Source organism: Pinus tabuliformis, chromosome 8, assembly GCF_031772625.1.
Source record: "Pinus tabuliformis cultivar Carrire ecotype Pingquan chromosome 8, CPIR1, whole genome shotgun sequence".
NCBI lineage: Eukaryota > Viridiplantae > Streptophyta > Pinopsida > Pinales > Pinaceae > Pinus > Pinus tabuliformis.
Window position 1 is genome coordinate 1,001,460,443 of NC_142294.1, and position 23,720 is coordinate 1,001,484,162.

The 23,720-nt window shown below is 40.0% G+C and overlaps 1 protein-coding gene across 1 annotated transcript in view; it reads left to right on the forward strand.

The window, feature by feature from the left end:
* Positions 1 to 23,720, forward strand: part of LOC149238768 (Pentatricopeptide repeat (PPR) superfamily protein) — a 406,793-nt gene that overhangs the window by 126,362 nt on the left and 256,711 nt on the right. The window contains exons 4-5 of the mRNA XM_089373188.1: positions 2,150 to 2,215; positions 2,647 to 2,744. Of these exons, the coding sequence (XP_089229314.1) occupies positions 2,150 to 2,215; positions 2,647 to 2,744 (164 nt within the window). The remainder of the gene's footprint in view (positions 1 to 2,149; positions 2,216 to 2,646; positions 2,745 to 23,720) is intronic.

Here is a 23,720-nt window from a genome sequence, read left to right on the forward strand (position 1 = left end):
TGTTCAGTAAAAAAATCCCAACTTGTATGATATTATTCACAATTTTGTGTGTGCACGTTGGCATAAACTTAGTGTTCCACTACATGTCTTGGCGTACGTCCTTACGCCAAAATACTACTCTCCATCTTGGTTGGGAAAACCTGCACTTGGGGTTAGGGTTAGTACCAAACCCCATACAAATCCATAGGTAAAAATTGGGTATATGACAACATTAGACAAGCTAGTCCCTGATAGGGAGGAGTCTGCTAGATTGCGTCTTGAACTAGGCAAATACTTCACTAGCGTTGGAGCGTTTGGTTCTTTGCATGCAATGGAAGATAGGGACACATTTGACGCTGTCACATGGTGGGACATGTATGGTGTATAGGGACTTTTGGCAAAATTGGCAAAGAAAGTGCTTTCACAGGGTGTAAATACTTCTTCTGCTGAGAGGTGTTGGAGCACCTATAGCTTCATCCATAACGTGAGAAGAAACAACCTCAATAAAAACTGGGCAGAAAGCTTCGTTTATGTGCACTACAACGTGAGGTTGTTGACACATTATTGTGACCGGGCTTGTGATGATACATCAAATCTATATTAGGACGACAACCCAGAGGAAGATAATTTGGAGGATGAAGCTCTGCATCTAGAAGAATTGGAAAGGGATATGCTTCTGTTTATCAGATCGGGGATAAGGATTGTAGGGTTTTACAACCCTCTACTTCTCTAATATATATATATATATATATATACAAGGAAGGGGCAATAAATGAGAAGGGTGAATCAAGATCATATTTGTCTGTTATATAAGAATTGGAAAGGGAACTTTTGAAAGATGATGATGAAGCAACAACAACAACCATGCCACCCCCATCATCCATCACCTGTGCTTGAGTTCCACAATCTTTGCCTTTGTTGCCGCCACCTCCTTCGACATCTATATCCTCACATGGCGGTCATGTGCCTTCTGGTTTTGGTTCTGGACATGGTCGTCCGACTATGCTGGAGGAGACTCCTAGTAGACTACCACGAGTTTCTCAGAAATTAGACATTTCTCATGGCAAGGGCCACAAGAAGAAGTAGATAATAGATTTACTTGTCTTTTCTAGTTTCTAGTAGTTTTTATAACTTTTGACTCCTTCATATTTATTATGATATTTTTAGTAAACAATATGTGATAATTAAGTTTGAAGTTTGAAGTTGGCAATTATAACTCATTGGTAATGAATTATGAATATGATTCTTCGTGAAAGTTCAAAGTTGAAACATTCATTTCATGTTAGATATTCTTTGTTATAGTTTGGTTACTTGGTAATGGTAATGGTAATGGTTACAAGTACAACTTTAGTGATCAATGATGATAAATTTTATATATTGAATTTTGAAAGCTTGAAACTTTAAGGTTGATGAATCACGAGACTCGATATGTTGTATGTTACTAACTTGTGGACGTGGTTGATGAAGATTATAACTTCTAGATGCTTGATGCTATATGGTTCAATCCATGTTTTTATGTGTTTTATATCTAATTCATCATTCTACATGCTATGGTTTTGCCTCTGGCCCTTTGGAAAAACCAATGGTTGTGTATGATATTAGTCTATTAGAGGCATGAGGGCTCGGGGTAAGAAATAGCAGAGATTTGTTCACTAGACTAAGTCTCATCAGTTATGCAGGGTGAAAGTATCAGCCAAAATTGACTCCAATTTGATTTAGACATTGATAATAATATTGAATATGTCATCTCTATCTGCAATAATTTTGCGTATGTGGATGTATGTATTTGATAATACTGATAGCAAAATAAAATAAAGACTGAAGTTTTGGTTTTGTGGCAATGCTCTGATGTCCTATTAGTAGCCACATTGCTTTCCCAGAACAGCAGGAGCTGTGGGCTGCATTCATGTTTCTTTGTTTTAGATGAGAAGTGAATGATGCAAGTAAATTGTAACCATTTTAAAGTTTATTATGGATGGTCTATGCATTGTCGTTCAATTAGCTTGATGAAAGAAATATTGGACTTGCCTAAATGCTTTTTCATATATAATGCTGCCCACTAATGCTTATGAGAGTTGGTGTCTAAATGCTTTTTCATAAATAATGCTGCCCACTAATGCTTATGAGAGTTGGTGTCTGATGGATTAACACTTACCATTTTCTTTTGCAGACCACAATATATAACTTCATTATATCAACATGTGGGAAGAGCAAGAATTCGGACTGTGCTATTCAGGTCATTGTATATACAGTGAATGCAATGACAGATCATTAGATATTAGAGACTTTATCTATTGTATATTTATTTGAAATGTAGATCTTCCCTCACTATATTCTTTCAGGATTAGATAATGAACATAAAAATATGAAATATTATCTATCTTAAATTTACCACAGCATGCATCTGCATTTTGTTGGATAATTTATTTTCTTAGCAATTAATATTCACTTTCATTCTAACTAGTTAGAATGCCACACACACTACTACGTAGGGGCCTTAATCATTGGTGGAATTACCTAGATTGAGGAATTGAGGCCTAAACATACTTGGGAATGAGGATAGTAGTTTACCATGTTTATTGGTTTTCACTATATTATATCTTTGACAAATACTTTTATTTTTGGGTATATAAGATTTTGCTTTCTGATACAAAATTCAAAATGAAGGTTTTGGAGGAAATGAAGCGGTGTGGAGTAAGGCCAAGGGGACAAACATATATAGCACTTTTATGTGCTTGTGCATCTTGTGGGCGAGTTGATCGAGCGTATGTGGTTCAGCCAATCTACATGGATACATGCATTTAAATATATCTTTAGTATATATTTGTCTACTGGGTTCTTGATTTTATGCATGAAGGACCATGATCTAAACAAAAATTTCGAAGTTCTCTAACTATTTGCCTTGATGTGACGCTGTTGCTTATAAAATTACCATAGAGTGAATATCTAGCTCATTAGAAGAATGGTAACCATTTAGGGTGTAAATATGGATTTCATGTTTTCTAGAACCAAATGAGTATCTTAAATTGAAATGCTAAGCTTGATTGTATTTACTATTATGGAGATCTCTTGTCTTCTCAGTGATGTGTCTATGTAATATCTACCTATGCTAAGCAATTACAATGTTAAAAGATCGAATTATTTATAGATTGATAAAGGCCTTGTTGGTAACTTTGATTATATATTCTTAATCAGGGATCACATAAAGCTGATGATGTCTTTTATGATGTAACAAACTTATGTCTGCACCCTGTAGACAATCACTTTATTCTATCTTTACTTTTTGAGGGATTTAGAATTTCAGATGTTACATGGGGCCTTAATCATGTGAAATATGCCTAGTTTGAAAGAGTGAAGAATATCAAATTGAGACCTAAAATACCCTTTAAAGGAATAAGAGAGGTTCACAATTACTCTAAATGATATTCTGATTACATAAAGAAATAGGAAATGGAATCAAATGCCAGTCTTAGCAGAAAAAACATATTCAAACATGTCCAAGGCTGTGAACCTTTGTCAAATGATGTTTCGACAGAAAGCCTACTTGCAAGAAATGATACATTTGTTTTGCGATTGTTGTTTGCTGGGACATTGTGTGTAAACCCAAATTGAATCAGATGCAGGCATATGGTGTGATTAGTGCTGCTTAGTGACTAGTGTGATGGTGGCCAGTGCACTAATCCGTTATGCTCAAGCACCATTGTGTTGATTGGGTCCACTTGAAGCATGTGTAACATTGACTTATTGAGTTGTTAGGCTGAGTTATGTGGACATTGAGTGGCTTGTGGGAGCACTCTTGGGGTTTTGGTATTTGAACCTAAACCTATATATGAGAGGCTTTAGCGTCATTTCAATCAAGATGTAAGGCAAGCATCATGGTAAGATGATATTGTAAGGCTTGCTTTAGTTAAGTGATCTTGTGCTTATTGAATAATCGGGTATCAAGTATACCCAAACCTTATCTTTGGCTCTTGGCATTCTTGAGTTGGATTGTTTCTTGTTTTACTGTTGACGCTTTGGTTAGAGACTAATTCTATTATGAGATATCATTTTTGGGATTTTCTGCATAGAGTAAGTCATTAATCTATGACCTGTATCCATGAGTATTAATAACAATTGACGAATTTCTCATTATTTTGAATAGTCCACTTAGCAGTCATTGCATTGATTGATGCTCACAGAGTTGAAGAAGTGGGATTGAAACTAGTGAAACAGATTTTATAACATCAATCATCACCTTTGAGGTCCAGTTAGTAGTCATTGCATCGATTGATGCTCACAAGGCTGAAGAAGTGGGATTGAAACTAATGAAATGAATTTTATAACATTGATCATCACCTTCGAGTTCCACATAGCATTCATTGCATCGATTGATGCTCACATGGGTGATGAAGTGTGATTGAAACTAGTGAAACAAATTTTATAACATCAATCATCACCTTTGAGGCTTGTACTTGGTAACTAGGACTTCTTGAAAGGTCACCCACTCCAAGCCTCCTTAGGCTCAAGTGCTTAAGGTGCAATCCTTGCTAAGGTTTTGCAAATTGGGTAACAAGCTAAGTGGGTTTTGTTGACCCTGCCGCCTACACCTACCTACAGGTCAGTGAGAAAAGCCTTCAACCCCACAAGGTGTGGTTGGTGGCAGGGAACTCAGAGAAGGGGCTGTCACACTAATCCCAACTCTCTCCGTTTGAGCTATCTCCTAAGTTAGCTAAGGGGGGTGGTCCCTAATGGAAAGTTAAGTTAAAAAAAAAAACAAGGATGTGAGTTTCTAGGAGAATTGTTAGAACTAAATAGATTATTTATTTAAGATTTATAAGCAAGCCTGATATGAGCAATAACCATAAACACATAAGATAAGCATGAGATACATAAACAACCAGTGCCTTATAAGTATTGCTCTTTAAGAAATGAAAATTTTTATTTTATTTTTGCTTAGAATGAAGTCAAACGCTTTCAAATGAAAGACCAAATAACCTTGGACTTGGGTTTCCCAGCGGAAAAGGGTTACTTAGCTTATGCTTTAGCTTTCTTCTTTAAACTTGAATTGCTTCCAGGAACACCTGTAGGAAAGCAAGCAAAAGAGTTAGCGTGCAAAAAAAAATAAAATAAAAAATACAGCCTCCAATGCTAGATAAAACCAATATACACACAAATGAAAGAAGAAAATATGGGATAATTTTTCAAGATAGAAAATAAGCAAAGGGCTCAGGAAACTCCCTCTTAAATAAATCTTTTGATGTCTTATGAGATTGTTGGCTTGAACAACTTATGGGACCTTTGATATCCTTGGAGGTGACTATTCCAACCGAAGAAGTCCTCACACTCCAATAGAGTTGGCAACCTATCCTTTGAACACAAAAATGCCTGCAAACCAATTGTTAGCGCAAAAGAGACTTGGCATATAGAGACCAAGTTGAGCTTGTCATTCAACCGAAAATGACAAGCTACAACAAGAGTACAAAATATACCAAGCCCAAAGGAGATTTGAGATAGCTGCAAATCTCTCCTCCCTAGACAATAATGCCTTCAGGCAAATGCACAAAAAACAACTAGATAGCAATGTATAATCGAATGAATAATAACATCAAATGACACAGGTATACCTCATCAACCAAAGAATGCACCACAAGAGAAGCTAGTAACCCCAAAGACTTTGATTTATTTATATAAAAGTTGAGTACAAAATCCAGCAGAGTCTCCGCAAGCCCAACAGCTCATTCTATCCATCCAAATGAGAGCTCAAGACTCATATAAATAAGAAAATGGGAGATGATCCCAAGGAAAATTCCAATGACAAGTGGAGATGGATTGACAATCCCAATGTAGAAAATCAAATCACAAGTGGCAAGCTGACTGGCTGTAGGCTGCCAATGAACTGCTGTAGATCTCCATCAAAAATTTCTTTAAGCTGCCAGTGTATCCCCTTAACTGATATACGCATTACTTTGATTAGAAAATCATGAAACTTAGTGGGAGTAAGTAGGAAAAATATCCCACTCAACTAGCTGTTAACTCAAACATATGAAACGGTGATAAACACGTGTTAAATCTGGCTGCCTATAGGCTGGAGTAGACTGCTGCGTATCATCCTTTTTGGCTGGCAGCAACATATTGAAATAAATAAAATTATTTGAACTTTAGCCATATGTAATATTTCAACGTTGCCTCTTTAACTTATCGTTGGACCATTTGACTTGCCACTTGGAACTTTGACTGATTTTCCTCCATGTGGTGGGCCCCACATTGCTACTGCATCACCTTTGATATTCCTTTAACTTTCCATGTCAAAATTTGATTTATTTTGACTATGGAAAATTTCTAAATTTTTCCAATTATTCAATTTTTTGATTTTTTTCCTCATTTTTGCCACTGTCATTTGAAAAATCGACTTTTGAGGGGCTCTAAGTCATTCTTTGACCCCCCAAAGTGGGTCTTAGGATAATGCTGGGCCTCTGAAGATGAATTTCGAGTAGTCATACACCCCAGACATTTCCTAAGGCCACTTATTTACACCATTACATAGAAAATAATTAAAAAATCTCGTTTTGCGGGAAATTTTTAATTATTAAAAAATCCTACTTAGACCTAGCCAAATTCCACGAAACATTTTGTGTGATCTAGTATGGTAATATACATCGACTCTAGACACCAAGATGTGTCAGGGGCTCAATCTTCAAACCGTCACCCCGGCTTTGGGGTAAAACATGAGTGAAAAAATCCAGAAAATTATCCGCCTCTGAAAAAGAAGGGATAATTAACCGGATAAAAAAAAACACTCCAAGGTGTACTCGTTTGCTGATCGAGTCCCAACATCCTAGGCCTGTTACAAATTCAAAACTCATCATAACTAGTATCACTTATTACAATTCCCCGTAGGGTGTGGAATCTGGGTACAAGAAAGATGATGAGAAGATAGAAGTAGAGTTAAAAAACTCTGTTGACTGATGATATCTGATGGTACAAGTGTCCTCTGGATCATCCTTGGGCATGGAGTCTTCACATAATCATCAGGTGCCACTCCAGTGGTCAACAGGTTTGATTGTAGGGAAATCTCCATAGTTAAAGGCATTTCAGCTAGAGGAGTCTTGGAATGGGTTACTTCTCAGGAAGTCTTGGTTCCTAAGTTCAAGCCCTAAAATGAAGAATTTACACAACAATATTGGAGCAAGACAAGAATTTAATAATAATGCACATGAGCCAAGTCTTATTCAATATCAAAACACATAGTTATACATAAAAAACAAGCTCCTTGTGAAACAACTAGCCCCTATAATGATTCAACAAACATACCTAAAATTCACTCACAAATGATTATCTCAAAATTTAATTATCCCTACAAGATATGAGCACACTAGCAATTTCAACAAACCCTCTAATTTAGACTAATGATAATACAAATGAATCATTTGGGAAGATTGCAAGATCATTTCTAAATTTGTAGAACTTGTTCTTTTGTAGTGTCTCGGTGAAAATATTTTCAACTTGCTTTTCTGTACTGATGTACATTATCTCAAGCACACCTTCTTGAACCAAATTTCAAACAAAATGACACTGCATAACTATGTGCTTAGTTTTGTTGTAGAACACTAGATTCTTAGCCATCTTATTAGCACCTCGATTATCACAAATCAACTGTGTCGATTGTTCTTGCTACTCATGTAGATCTTGCAGAATTCTTCTTAACCAAATTGCTTCACATGTTGTTGTAGTTGCGGCTTTATACTCACTTTTTCCAAGTAAAGTGAAACTATAGGTTGCCTTTTAGTACTTGAAGCAATTGTTGTTCAACCTGTGTTGAATGGGATTTTTGTCATCCATACAACTTGCCCCATTTGAATCTATGGAGCTAGTCAAGGCAAAATCCTTTGTCGATCTGTATACCAAACCACAACCAATTGTATGATGTAGATACCTTAAAATGTATCTCCCTTAGTTATTTTCTAACATATCTCTCCAGGATTTGACATAAATCTTGAGACGATGCTGACGACAAAAGCTATGTCTAGTTGATCTATAGTTAGGTAGATCAAATTTCCAACCAATTGATGATATAAAGTATTATCAATTGGATTGGAGTTATCGTTCTTGTTTAACTCGAACTCAATTTTCAGTGGAGTTGTGAGTGGCTTGCCATTCATCATATTGAACTTCTTTAGAATATCCCAAATATATTTTTCAGGTGATATAATAATTGTTGGAAATGTAACTAGTGTCAGCCTTCATAATGTAATTCAAATGTACTATTGATGTATTAATTATATTAATTATTATTATTATTTTATTTCTAGTCAAATCATGTTCCTCATGCTTATTTATTGAGTCAAAACGAAAATTTATTGAGTCAAAATCTATTAAAATTGGCAACTAGGGCCAAATTCCTCTTTGGGACAACTCATTTGATGGAAATGATTCTTGCATTGAATTTCTCTTTTCGAGAAAACCAAAATCGACCTAAAGATCATCAAATTTGGATAAGTAGAAATGTGTTTTTGAATTTATGTCCTCACATGTGCAAATTGTCAAGGTCGGCCACATCATCATGTAGGCTTATAAGCCCAAGAGACATGTCACTTCACCCTCAATGATTTGTATAAATAAGAGAGACCTCCAACTTCATTTGGCACTTCACTCACTCACACAATCATCTCTCTCCTTCTCTGATTGTTTCATATAACTTATTGGGACAAATTGCAGTGGCAGTGGGACAAATTGCAAGACCAATTATGGGGTCGAAATTTCAGACATTGTTGCAGGTTTGATCAACGTTGACCAAGGGTGGTTTGATCTCCTTTGACTGCGGTTTTTGTGCCAGAATTTCGTTATTGGCAGGCCGCATCTGTTGGTACAGGAACCGAGGCATTTTGTTGACTTTGATCACAGACCAATTGCAGGGTTGACCATAGACTTGACTGTAGAGTTGACTGCAGAGTTTGACCACTATTTTCATGACTGTTTTGGGCTGCCTTTGACCACCTTTGAAGGATGAGTTTGACTAGGTATGACCAAGCTGCATTGAGGATAGTTTACTACTACTTTAACATGTTGTTGAATTTCTGGTTAGGGCAGATTTTGACTGCTGTTGATTGTAGTTTTGACAAGGCTGTTTTGACTTCGATTTGGCAAGTCAATTTTGACTTTTGTACTCTCTCTCTCTCTCTCTGCTAAGCATTTTGATATAATAATAAGAAGAATTGATCAACGGGTTTTCCCCATCTTGGGGTTTTTCCTTAGCATTCGCCAAAACTGATGTCCTCTTGTCTTGGCTTGTCTTTCGCATTTATGTTTGATGTTTTTTCATTAGTAACTGTCATACAATAATGGTTAATGTGATTGCTAATGGACTAATGGAATTAATAATGGGCTAAACATTAACATGGTATCAACGTTCAGGTGAGGACAAGCGCAAACAATAGTTAAAGCAATCACTAGAAGGTTTGTTGACAATTCTCTATGGCCTTCTTCCACTTCAAAGATCAGACATCTCAAAGTATTGATCTATGTTGCTAGTCCTAGCAAGGAAAGAAGATCACCACAATTCAAGGCTTCAGAGACCGAGCTCTTTGTCAAATTCTGGGCAGAATCACTGTGTCTAAGCTGAAATTTGAAGAGTAGGTGGATGTGCAAAATTCTCTTGCGAAATTTTATTTTTGCGACCATGACTAGTTGAGTGAGATCGAAGGGTTCTTTTCGGGGTCTCGGTTGGGTTCATATCAATGTTTTAAAACTCCGACTCCGGTTCGGAAATGGCCGAGGGTTGAATCCGACTTCGATTCAGTGTCGACTCGGTCGGTTTGATTTCAATGACTCGGTTGTTGTAAACAATACATTAAGTATTTATTTTTTTATAAAAAACATAATTTTATAGATTTTCATTCATGTTTCCAAACACAAAGCTTTAGAATATAGAGAGAAGACAACATATGATCAAAGTAGGCTCATGAATATATCCATTATATCAAAATGGCACCTAGTGCACTGTCCAATACAAAGTTCATACTTAGCCACCAATGCCAGGATTCTTTTCTGCCTCAGCCTAAGGACAATCACTAGACTACAACAAAAATAATACCAATTCTCTGCCCCTAATGAAGTATCAAAACCCTTGGTTTAATTCTGGTCAAGCTCCAGAACAATAAGAGGTAAATATGTATTTATTAGTCCATTGCTAGAACGTTTGCCTTTTTAAAAACATTGTATGGCTCAATGCATTGCTTCAATTTTCTAATTCATGCCACTAGGATAACCATACTTCGGTCTTGAAATTTTTAAAACTCTCATAGTGATAGATTACTTTAGGGCTATAAATATGTAATAAACAACAACCCAACCATTGATACGTAGGAGGCGGAACAACTTTTGACAAATGTGCTTTAGGATTTTTGTCAAAGAGCTGAGTGGGCCAAGTTGTTACCGAGCCCGCCGAGTCATTACCGAGTCTGCCGAGTTGTTACCGAATTGACCCTGGCCAGGCATTGGCCCGGTTTGACTCCGACTCCGCTATTTTTTAAAACAATGGTTCATATTTATTATTGGAAAAGTCATTTGGTCTCTTTGCAGCTATCGCACAAAGACTCTGAAATTATTTGCATGAGTTATCTTAGAAGCAGTCTACGGCCTTATGGAGCAACAAATTGAGGATTTATGTTGTCTTTTCTTTGTTTAGGATTTTGATATTGACTTGGCATTTGTTGTTTCATCCTACAGGAGTAAGGCTGTTTTGAGCCCTCCATTTTTATCAAAATGGATCCGATCTCTCTGAAATAAATCTCGGATCTCTGGGCATGCACAAATCAGATGTGGTGGCAAGGTTCTGAATTATTGGTTAAGGGTTCACTTGTGTTGATTTATTGTTGCAGATACCTTTCATCAATACATGAATCCTTTCATATGCTCTGCGATAAGATATAACTTGAGTGATTCATCCATTTGTTGTGATCCAAGCAAAGTTGTGAATGAAAAGTGAATTTGCATTCAAGGAAGAACATCGCTGGACAGTGCCACACCCAGATTTCATCTGCAAAGCATTCTCCGCAGTCTTTGTTCTTTGTAAGCTTGGTCACATTTATGAAGTTCGCTGGAATTTGATTGCTACAGAGACATTGACTGGCTCATTATACTTGCGGCCTTAATGACTAATCCTTGAAGGCGTGATATCTGCAGTTCGAAGTTGGTTTCAAAGTTGGATGATTGATGCAACCCTATTATGTGATATTCCCACTTAGCAATATTGCTAAGGAAAATATCAATCTTGCCCAATTTTGTCTTATTTCATGTTTTCACTTAGGAAATGTGGGTTCAGAGGTCCCACATGAATTTTGGGATTAAGTGGGGGCCCAAACATTAGGAAGGAAGGGAAATATTGTGGCTCTAGTGGAGCGTGGGGGCCACCCCATGGAGAATTACGATCCATGTGAAAGACACTCTCATTGGAGCAAAGTTGGTGGGGAAAGTCAAGCTGGGCACACATGGGCATCTTGGAGGCTATATGATAAATAGAGCAAGAGGCACTCTTTTTGGTCTTCGTTCATCTATACAGAAATTGTCTTTGACATAGCATGCTTGAGCTGAAACCAAGTCTGCAGTGTTGTTTAGAACACGAGTGTCTCCCTGCAGAGATCTCAACCCTTACTTCGGTGGACTTCGAGTGCTAGCCCAAGGAGGGGGCCCTACCTATACCAATTCGTACCAGCAGTAGGGAGTGCAAGCTTGTGGAGAGAATTGGCAACAACAATACAGGGACTGCGCAGCTCTTGGAGGAGGCATGCTTGGAGGTTGTGGAGTGAAGGGAGTTAGGGGCTGAAAGTTGAGGTGGAGTCTAGGGAAGTGTGTGGGGACTTTTCCAACATTTTGGTGGAGCAACAAACACAACGTTTGCTACAGGTTGCATCTTTTTCTTGTGGAGGAGGGCCAAGCATTGGGGGGTCAATTTTGGAACGTCAAGGAGAGGCCAAGATTAATTTGGCAAATTTGAGGGGTTAGATAGAGGTCCCAACTCAACCAACAGCTGGAGGAGCTAGGGGAAAATTGGGCCAAAATTCCAAGGTCAGCATTTGGCCAATTCCTTCGCGGGTTACTAGTGGAGATCCCGGGGTTAATTTCCCGGAAATTTCTGAGCACCTCATGAGGCCCTAGTAGCAATTCTTTGTAGCCAACAACGTATTTTCTGGGTAGTTTCAGTGCAGAGCCAGGAGAGAGCAGTAGCAGATTTGAGAGGGATTTCTTATTGTTCATTTGGGCTTTAGCTAGCTTGCCTTGAGCAAGCCCAAGTGCACTCTTTCCAACACCTCATTGTACCCTCTCCTTATTATAATAAAATGGCTTAGTAGTGAAAATTTTGGTGAAATTTTATGGTTTAACTTGTGTTTGATTTTCGTGGTTTAATGTCTATGTTTGCTTTGTTATTACTGTAAAAATTCCTTAGAAATATTACAATTGTATCATAGCCATAATCTTGCTTCAGCCTGTGGGAAACCCTTTGTTTTATGACAAGACCATAATAAAAAGCTAAGAAATCATGGGATTTAAAGAAAGATTAGAATCAAACAACATGGCAGTAACCTTGAATGAGGTGATTAGGATGCAACAAATGATGATTGATGTGGGGGAAAAGTTGATTAATTCTGCAAGTGGGAATCAGGACCATTCTCAATTATGCAACAAATCCACTATGCCCAAAATTATGGGTAATGCATCAAGATGAGAAGACATGATTGCAATTGATGTGGAGTTATTGGAAGCAAATTGGAGGGCATGCCAATCATTGGGTCATGGCATTCAGGCATCCCTTTCTTTTTGGGAGTTTTGTGAACTGAGAGGCATGCACAAACCAATGGAGATTCAGTGGAATTATGCTGGGATGATGAGGATGATTAAGGAAGAGGACGAGAGATTAGTTCAAGGGGCCATGGTTGGCAGTGAGACAGTTGAGCATACACTCGTTGATGAGATGCCATCCGTTGTTGAGGTATCCCGAGTTGTGACTGAGTTCTCAGGTGATAGTAGCGCACCACAAGTTTATGAGGTGTCGAGAGACATCTCCGTTGTTGATGAGGAGCCAATAGGTATAGAAGCATCTAGATCTATGATAGAGTTGTCGGATGACAGTCACGTACAACTGACTGGTGAGCATGTCTTGCATGTTGGGTTGTCTATGAAGGAGTAGTCAGTGGCTCGTGTTGAGTCCATGATGGAGGAGGATGTATAACCATCCTTTGGGCTAGCCATTCATGAGGGGCAGCATAGAGACCACACAATGGGATTTCAACACAGTTCGCTTCAAAGGCACACTGATGGGATCTACAACGTTATTAACCCACCCTTATGCATTGGGTTGAGGGAGGCAGGGTTGTCTAGACACACTGGAGGGGATGACTAGGTTAGCAACATTGTTGGGTCACCTTTGCCCATTGGAGAGAGGGAGACAGACCTACCTAGTCAGATCTCATGTGTTAACCTGGATAGCGGGATAAGACGATCGGAGTTGCACAAGGTACATCATCGCATGTCGGGGTTGGTTTATGTGCAGGAGTTCATGCATTCGATCCCTCTCTTGGGGTTGGATGGCGAGAGATTTTGAGTTGGTACCTGGTGGAGTGGATTGGACTCATGGAGATGGTCATAGTCTAGAGTAAAGCTCAGTGGGAGCTCTTCAACACCGAGGGCACTAAAGGAACAGGTTGGCATTGGGATTCAGGTGGAGCTCCCTATCTGATATCAAACATGCGGGATGGCTATGGCATTGATGAGGTACTCGACCCAGTGATGGAGCACATACATTCCCTAGGGGAATTCCAGTTGGTATTAGCGGACAAGTGGTTTGTGAGCAAGCTCCATGGATTGTATTGGCATGGTGGTTGTGCATGGGGTCACAAGATGATTAGTAGTCTCTAGCAGGAGCTGATAGGAGGAGGTGGCATGGGTAGGCCACCAGACCGGGCATTGTATGGAGATGATGTTCTCCCATTGGGGTATTGGGAACAAGAGTCACCGAGGTTCGACACAACAAAGATATCCCCTCCAGCAAGTGTGGTGTTAGGCCGCTCAGGTTTACTAGCGCAGATGAGGAGGTGTAGATCACTTCGTGGCAGGTATACTTAGAGCATGGTGGTTGCATGGGCACATATGGTATTCCCTATGGTACATGGGGGCATGGCATTGAGCGTTGGTAACCAAGGGTGCATGGAGTTATGCCACGGAGTTCAGTGCAATGCAAAGGTCTGTAGGGGTACGTACTTGTGTGTAACCGAGCAAGATGATGCACAACAGGTTGTTAGAGTATTGTCGCCAGAGAGATATCCTAACAAAGGCATTAGGCACACCACTGGGTTTGGCACACTCAGGGGTTTGGTTGGTTGATTAGACTCTCTGCTTCGTGGTGAGGGGGATTAGGATAGGGGATGACCTAGCTCACCCTTGGTTTGACATGTGGGGGAGCGTTGAGGCCTTGATCACAAGGTAAGGTTGGTTTTCCTTGTTATTGCTACAGATCAGGGTGAGTGTTGGATGGTAGGAGGTGACATCATGGAGGTGCTTGGTCTGGATGTGTTGGGACTCCATAGATGTTTTTCCGTTAGGTCCCAAGAGGGGTGGATACAACTTGAGCATGGGGGGCAGACTAACTGTTGATTTGGGTTAGCATCGGATGTGCTCTAGCCATGAAAATTGGTGGAGAAGCTAAAGCACATGAGATTTCCAAGACCCAAAAATCGTTTGGTGAAATTCCACCTAGTTAAGGAGATATTAAAATAATTAATATTTTTAATGGGTTCCTAAGTCTAAACTTATGAAAATAAAAATATTAATGGGTATTAATATAAAACTGGGTGAGAAGGTTCTAAATGACATGGATCAAGCCAAATCTAATCTTAGCCGTTGATTAGAGATGTAATCTCGGCCGTTGAAGACTTAACAAAAAAAGTATAAGAGGAGGCTTGAGGGTCAGCTGGAGATACACCAAGTTGATTAGTTAGTTTGATTTTCTAGAGCGGGGTTTGTTGAGAGAAATCGAACCAGTGATCAGAGTTGCAGCGAGGGGCAGTGAGTGCATAATAGAAAGGCATAGATAGTGCAAAAGACAAGCGTAGAGGTAGAGAGGCAGACGCAGAGCCTGCAGGAGCCACGCAGAGGGCTAGAGTGGTTGCGGAGAGGGACAAAGGGCCTACGTGGGTGGCGTAGAGGGCCAGGGAGCCAACACAAAGCATCTGTAGGCTGACGCAGGGGGTTCTAGGCTGACACAGAGGCCAGGAGGGCTGACATAGAGCCTCAGAGAGGCATTGGAGAGACTTTCGTGGAGCAGACTTCCCGAATATATGCTCCGAAGAGAGGTATTATTGCCAGATTGATTTCTCTATTGGGTGAGCCAGTTTGGCACCTAGTTGTACTCAAGAAAAGATGCTTAATAATAAAACCCTCATAAATGTTGCATTGGTTTTCCCAAGTTGGGTTTTTCCAGGGACGATTATCCAAAAATAATGGTGTCCCTTGTTTCTTGTCTATTTCTTTCAGTTGTTGATATGTAGATGGTTGAGACTGCACTTGTGTTTATTTTAAGTATTTATATGGTTAAATAACTTGTTAAGTAATTAAATAAGTAGGTGAAATAAACCAGATAGTGTAGGAAGAATTTCTAACGGGTTAGACTTAGAAATTCCAACACTACCATGATCAAAGTTGCGCAATGACAGCATAGTGGCACCCTTTTTAGACTAGCATGGGATCTGAGCATCATAGGACTTGGCAGTACGACTACCCTTGGGGATGAGCTGATTTCTACAGGGGAAGATCATTCAGATCTTCCATTGGGCTTTGGTGACTTGCTGATGGCATGGGGGACTTCATTAACATAGAAGGTGGGTCAACAGGATGATATCAGGAAAAGCTCACGTGAGCAAGACACTATCTCTGCAAGGATTGAGTGGTATCTTTGAGAGTATACACTTGTAGTGCATGGGATGGCCTACGTGGTAGGATAACTTCACGAGGAGTTGGGCATAGTGCCACATTATCATGATCCCCTACTCGTTGATGGTATGTAGGTTACTTCTGGTACTTATACCGGGCAGGATAATGGGTGGAGCAAGGGGAGCTTCACGTGGGACATGATGGCTTGGGATCCTGGTATTGAGGGATTCTTTCATGTTAGGACAATGCAGAGGTCAGGGATGAATCAGTGGCGCATCTGGACCCTAGCACTTTTTTGCAGTGACAATGGAGAGCAACAACTAGAGAGAGTTTTGTTGGGTAGTTGCTTGAGGACAAGTAATGTTTTGGCAGGGAGGACTATGATATTCCCACTTAGCAATATTGGTAAGGGAAATATCAATCTTGCTCAATTTTGTATTATTTCATGTTTGCACTTTGGAAATGTGGGTTCATAGGTCCCACATGAATTTTGGGATTAAATGGGGGCCCAAACATTAGGAAGGAAGGGAAATATTGTGGTTCTAGTGGAGCGTGGGGGCTACCCCATGGATAATTACGACCTACATGTGGAAGACACTCTCATTGGAGCAAAGTTGTTGGGGAAAGTCGAGCTGGGCCCACATGGGCATCTTGGAGTCTCTTTGATAAATAGAGCAAGAGGCACTCATTTTGGTCATTCATTCATCTATTCAGAAATTTTATCTTTAACATAGCACGCTTGGGCTAAAGCCAAGTCTATAGTGTTGTTTAGCGCATGAGTGTCTCCATGCAGAGATCTCAACCTTTACTTTGGTGGACTTTGAGTGCCAGCCCAAGGAGGGAGTCCTACCTATACCAATTCGTACCAGCAGTAGGGAGTGTGAGTTTGTGGAGAGAATTGGCAGCAACAATACAGGGACTGCGCAACTCTTGGAGAAGGCACGCTTGGAGGTTGTGGAGTGAAGGGAGTTAGGGGCTGAAACTTGAAGTGGGGTTCGGGGAAGTGTTGTGGGAGCTTTTCCAACATTTTGGTTGAGTAGCAAACACAACATTTGGTGGTCAATTTTGGAGCGTCAAAACTAGGACAAATCCGTTCTGAGGTTTTTTGGGTTTATTGAGGAGAGGCCAATATTAATTTGGCATAATTTTTTGGGCAGATTTGAGCAGTCAAACACGAGTCCCAACTCAACCAACAACTAGGGGGGCTGGGGGAAACATTTGGCCAATTCCAAGGTCAACATTTGGCCAATTCCTTTGTGGGTTTTTGTGGGTTATTGGTGGAGATCCTGGGGTTAAATTCCTGGAATTTTCTGAGCACTAGAGGAGGCCCTAATAGCAATTCTTTGCAGCCAACAACATATTTTTTGGGTAGTTTCAGCGCAAAGCCAGGAGAGAGCCGTAGCATATTTGAGAGGGATTTCTTATTGTTCATTTGGGCACTCTTTCAAGCAGCTCATTGTACCCTCTTGTTATTATAATAAAATGGCTCAACAATGCAGATTTTGGTGAAATTTCATGCTCTGACTCGTGTTTGATTTTCGTGGTTTAATGTCTACGTTTGCTTTGTTATTTACTGTAAAAATTCCCTAGGAATATTACATATTACAAGTAGAACTCTTGTGTAGAAAGGTTTGGGACAAATCTGGTGTTGATCTGCTTCCATATTATGGTTTGCATGAAAGTATAAGCTGTGAACGAGTGGATTATCATAGCGAGAGGAGGATCATTGTGTACCTATGCATGAATCTACAACATAATCTATATTCTAAACGAAGCCTATAGCCTGGAGGTGGTTTAAGTCCAGCATGAATGAACTTGCCCAATTTGAGGTCAATCCGTAAGGCACTTCTGAGCATTTTATATAAATTCTTTTATAGGGCATCATGGTTGTACATATGCTGTTTTAATCATACTCAGAACAGATCCAAGTCTGGTGCGACCTCTTCTTGTTAATACAAATGCTATTCTTAAACACCTAAAGTCATAAATTCTCAGGAGTTAAAGAAATACTGCCTTAAGGAGTTAAAGAACGCAGTGATCCTTGTAGCCATACTACTCACTAGCACTAGCTAGTGCTGGAAAGGTCAGATGCATATGCATAAGGTGCTTGCCAACCAATGAAGAGGTGTAAATCTTCTGGAGTAAAGGAACAAACTTGAGGGTGCTCTATGATGGTCTTGAAGTCTTGAATGCTAAAGCTCCTCTAACTTCAGCGTTGAGAAATGTCATTGAATTTTGTAGTGTCTTAAATCCCAATGGCACAATGATAAACCTAGTAGCAACCACCAATCCTAAATTAGTTATTGTTTTGAACTTTGCCTCATCTTCATTGGTTTTGTTTCCAATAAGTCTGGATCTCTTGAAGTGTCGTAACTGAGATATAATATGTGTTAATGTTGAATGTAAATGATATTTGTTGGTGTTTCCTTTGGAAAGGATTTCAGTGTTTTCCTAGTGAAGTTTACAACTCTACTCTGAGCTTTCTATAGATTAAAGTTTGAAGCCCTAATCAAAGGTCAAAAACAGTTAAAAGAACTCTCTTCAAAGAGGACTGTGTGAAGATGCCTAGCAACTGATGAAACCTTGTTGAAAAGATTAGTAACAGTCATTTATATCCTTATATAGCAGCTGAAGCAATGGAAGTTCATGTTGTCACCTTTGGGTACCCTTGGAAGTCTGACAATTGGGAGAAGAAGTGGATGATGCTTTGAAGCAGTTCCTTTTTACAACACTTATGAGCAAGAAGACAGAGGTGCCTTGAAGAAAGTGCATATCTTAACAAGCACGATAAGCAAAAGACCCTGTTTTTGGCATTTTCGAAAAATGATCTTGATGCCTGAATGCGAAATCATGGATTGGGTAATTCAATGCGTTGGTTGCAGTCATCTAGTAATGAAGGATAATGCAGATGTTTTGGGACAATCTCATGGGAGGATATCTTCACTCTGGTTGAAGGACCATGATAATTCTTCAAAGTTTACTCTTTGGTTTGAATCAAGCTTCCTAGAAGTTTGTTGTTAAGTCTCATCCCTTGCATGGGAAGCTCATGATTGAAATCTATATGATCACGTGAAGCGCGGTTTCAGAGGGAGCTATAGAATACCTGGCAATATGACCTGATGACTTTTCTTGCCCGATGCTTATTGATGAAGGCAAGTCATGGCAGCTGATTATGATTATGATGACTCTGATGATGCCTTGATATATCCCTGTTACTTGAGAGGCTGCATGGAAGCTGCATGATTATGATTGATGACTTTGGCACATGGACCTAAGGGTCTATAGCAGGAAAAGGGACAAGTTACAGGTGGCTCGATGATTATGTTTTGGCAAGGTCACTTTCTCTATATTTAGAGGGAGTTATGGACAAGCCATGTTGATTGGATTATAAAGATGCAGCTATTGATGATGTCTAATTGGTGACCCTCTCATTTATCAATGTAAGAGGGAGTTGACTTTTAAAGTCAGATGGAAGACCTAGCCCTAATGCACTATTTCATGCACTTAAAGGTCGGATGAGATGGGGATGTTGTTGGTCTGCATATGTATATCTCGCGGGATCCCTGGTGTTCTTGATAAACACCCTATCAATGATATGCCTCGCTATAAAGAGTCTGAGTCGACCTATGGATGAGCCTCATATATTGGATAACTGCTTATTGAGATATCTCTAATCTCTATGATTTTATTATCTATAATCTGAGGTACATTATTGGAATCTAAGATTCCATGAATATTGTGATGCTGGCACAGTTGGCAGTGTGATGGATGGAAAGAGCACATCTAGTGCTATATCTTTTGATTTGGTTGCTTTGGAAGCACTATTGAGGCCGAATGTATATAGCAGCATGGCTTATTATGAAGCCAGTTGGTTGAGGAAGCTCTTCAGTGAGCCATTTGAGCACGTGCTGGTAACCACCGTTGTATATTGCGATATTCTTGAGTGCGATTCATTTTTCAAAGAATCCGTGTTCCACGACAGCTTAGAGTATTGGGTACCATTTTATTTTGGAATGGTACAGTGTAGAGCTACCAAGCTCCATCATTGTTGGTTAGATAAGCAAATTAGTGTCATCCTTACATAGCCTCTTGGTATGGACAAGATTATCTTTGTTCAAAGAGAGGCTGGGAGTCGTGGATAGACCCTATTATGAGGGTCCCGGTTCAATATTGAGCTCTGGGAGCTCCTGGGGGCTTGGGGTACTTCTTGGAGCTATGTGCGACCATAGGGTGAGTGGTTCACCTTCCCCTATAGGTACACTGTGTACAGGGTGAGTGATTCACCTTCCCTTGTGATACTCCATGATGATATATGAGAGCATAGGGTGAGTGGTTCACCTTCCCCTATAGCTGATGATATATGCATAGGATGAGTGGTTCACCTTCTCCTATGGCATATAAGCAGGATGAGTGGTTCACCTTCTCTTGCGGATACCCAGTGAGCGATGCATATAGGCATCTGTCAGTTGTCACATGTGGACATTTCGGTCGGACGTGGTTCATCCCTTCCCCACTTGTAGGTTGCTCGTTCCCTACGATCGATGGTTGACATGTCGGTGGGACGTGGTTCTTCCTTTCCCCATATGTAGGATCTTTCCTAAGATTGTTGGTTAGCATGCATGTAAGACGTGGTTCATCCTTTCCCTATGATGGTTGTGACATGTGACTGTAGGATGTGGTTTATCCTTTCCCTACTTGTGGTTCTGAGGAGGATATGATTTATTCTTTCCCGGCTGTTGCCCCAGCATCATCCTACCCATGTAGACCAAGATACATGGGAAGTACCTCTCATTTGGCCAATGATTTTGGAAAAGTGGATAGGGACCATAACACTACAAATGGACGCATCGTGTACTGACGTACTCCCTATGTCTAGGATGCATGGTGTTCAACAACTTGATTTGGGACCAAGTTTGATTGGGGTTCTACCCTTGGACTGACTTTTATTAGTGGAGAGTGGCAAGGTCTTGTGACTCACTCTCGATCAATTCTTCTTCATTATTACATCATTGTTCAGCAGATTTGAGATGAGATGTAGAGATGGTTCATGATGACAGGATGGCATGATGGATTGGAAGGTGTAATTCTCCCTAGTTGAGAGGGAGTGTTAAAATTGGCAACTAGGGGAAAATTCCAATTTGGACAACTCATTTGATGGAGCTGATTATTGCATTGAATTCCTCTTTTCGAGAAGACCAAATCGACCTAAAGATCATCAAATTTGGAGAAGCAGAAATGTGTTTTTGAATTTATTCCCTCACATGTGAAAATTGTCAAGGTCGGCCACATCATCATGTAGGCTCATGAAGCCCAAGAGACATGTCACTTCACCCTCAACGATTTGTATAAATGAGAGAGCTCCAACCTCATTTGGCACTCACTCACTCACTCACACAATTATCTCTTTCATTCTCTGATTGGTTTGTACAACTTATTGGGCGTATCTTTTCCTCACACACGTGGCAACAAAAGGACAAATTGCAAGACGAATTACAGGGCCAAAATTGCAGAGACTGTTGCAAGTTTGACTAGCGTTGACCAGGGGTGGTTTTGTTGAGAAATCAATGCTAGGAGTATATAGGGTTTGATTCCTCTTTCTTGACAATGACTTGTGAATTATGTTGGCTTCTTTTACTTCTTAATTAATTTATCTTTCATCAAGAAATTACCAAATTATATGTGTGTGAAGGTCACAAGAAAAAGAGACACAAGATGTAGGCACTTAGCCAGGGCAAAATGCCTATAAGGGGAAAACCCAGTCACAAACTCTTCCTTTAGTAGATTCAAATCAAGATGAGACACTTCCAGACTTCTTAGACCTAGACAAAGATCTCCTCCAACCACCAAGTCAACCCTTCCTCCTTGTAGATGTCCTTTGCTCAACCTTCCAAGTGTCAGCTCTTCAAGGTGCAACGCCAAATCATAATTTTGGCCCCAGAAATGAATTTTTGGCACCTAGCTTCAAAACTTCAACCTTGCAACATAAAGAGAATTTTGACTCCAACTTCAATCCAGTATCTTCGCACGTGCGAGAGAAAGGTAGCCCAAAAAACTCAATTTTCTTCTTCCCAGCTTCTCTCCTCCTCCTTTAGCAACTTCGCACCCTTTTCCAACTACTGCTTCTTAGAGATTGAACTTGTTGATGATGCTCTCCAAATGAAGTCGAGTTGCTTAATAGATAGGCTTCTTGTGAGGTCGAATTGCCCTAATCCAAGCTGACTTGTTGAGGGCAGGGCCGACTTGTTGTGGAGGTGACAAATTACCTTTTTGACTCAAAATACAAAAGCCCAAGAAGGGTCTAATAGAAATGACAATGACTCTAATGAGTCAAGACAAAACATAGAAGCCTTCAATGGATGATTTGACCTAGAAAAAATTGACCCAATCATGAAACCCATGCTTTAATAAGTCAATTACATTAATAATAAAATTTATTTTTGATAAGTACAATTATGAAGACCAAAACTAGTTACATTCTTCAACACTCCCTCTTAATTAGGGAGGTATTCATAATTACATACATATAAGAGTAATGGAATATTTTCAAAATGAAATGAACTATTGAAATATTCATAATGGAAAATTTACAGTGATAACAAGCAAATATAGCGCATGCACACACAAAATTGAAACACATAAGTAAACACCCAAATTTTCTCCAAAAATTGCACCAAGCTGAGCCATTTTATTATAATGCAAAGGGAGTACAATGAGAATATGGTGTGAATGCACCTGGGCTTGCCAATGGCAAACTAGACAAATCCCAGGTGATAAAATGAGATGCTCGGATGATGGAATGTGCTCCCTCTTCCATGCCTTGCGCTATTGTGGAAGAACTTCACTGTTGGATGATATGAAACTGCTGTTTGACCCTATTCAAGTGCTCAGAAAATTTCTGAGAAATTAATCTCAGTCTCCCCTCAAATAACCTACCAAAACCCAAAAAGGTTTTGGCCTAGTTGTGGCCCCTGAAATTGATCCCAATTTCCACGTGCTCCTCCATTGGCTGGGTAATTCTACCCTCCTGGAAATGGCATTGCTCATTGCCTCCAAAATGATGCTAAATGTTGGTGAACTTTCCCTGCAGAAGGCTCCACTAATCTCGACTCAATCCAACACTAAATGTCCCCTCACTCAACTCCCACGTGCAGCGCAAAAGTAACTCTTGCATAGGCCCACACAGTTCTTGGAGTGATCTCTATGCTACAACAAAGGCTCCACAAAATTTTGCCAAGCTATCACACTGAATCTTCAACAATAAGAGGCCCAATGCTCCTCTGGAAGGCTTAATAAGTTTGCTTCTCCCCCACTAGCTCCCCCAGGAAATGTGTGTTCCTCTCCCACGTCTAGACTGCTGAAGAAAACCCCCACGAAATGCTTGATGCAACGCTGGAATTGACTCACAAATGGTATCGATCTCCCTCCTTGGGTTGGCACTCGAAGCCCACCAAAGGAAATTTGTGAGAAACTTGCTTGAGAATCTCGTGTGCTAAACGACACGTGCAGATTTGGCTCAACAATTCAAGCGTGTCGGGTAGGTTTGATAAAAAAGGGTTCAAAAGCCTCCAAATGGTGTATGCCTCTCCTATTTATCCTTGAGCTCCCTCCTGTCCAAGTGGGTTCCCGTGCATCGACCCTCTTGAGCCTCTCCCTCCAAAAGTGCGAGTTTGTCCAAGGGAGCGTATTTCCTCTTTGGGTGGCCCCCACCATCCACTTAGTATTTGATTTTCCTTATTTCCCCTATGTTGGGCCCTTCCTTAGCCAAAATTGAAAATGGGGTCCTCCAACCCACTTTTCCAAAGTTAACAACTCAAAATATCAAAATTGAGCAAAATTGT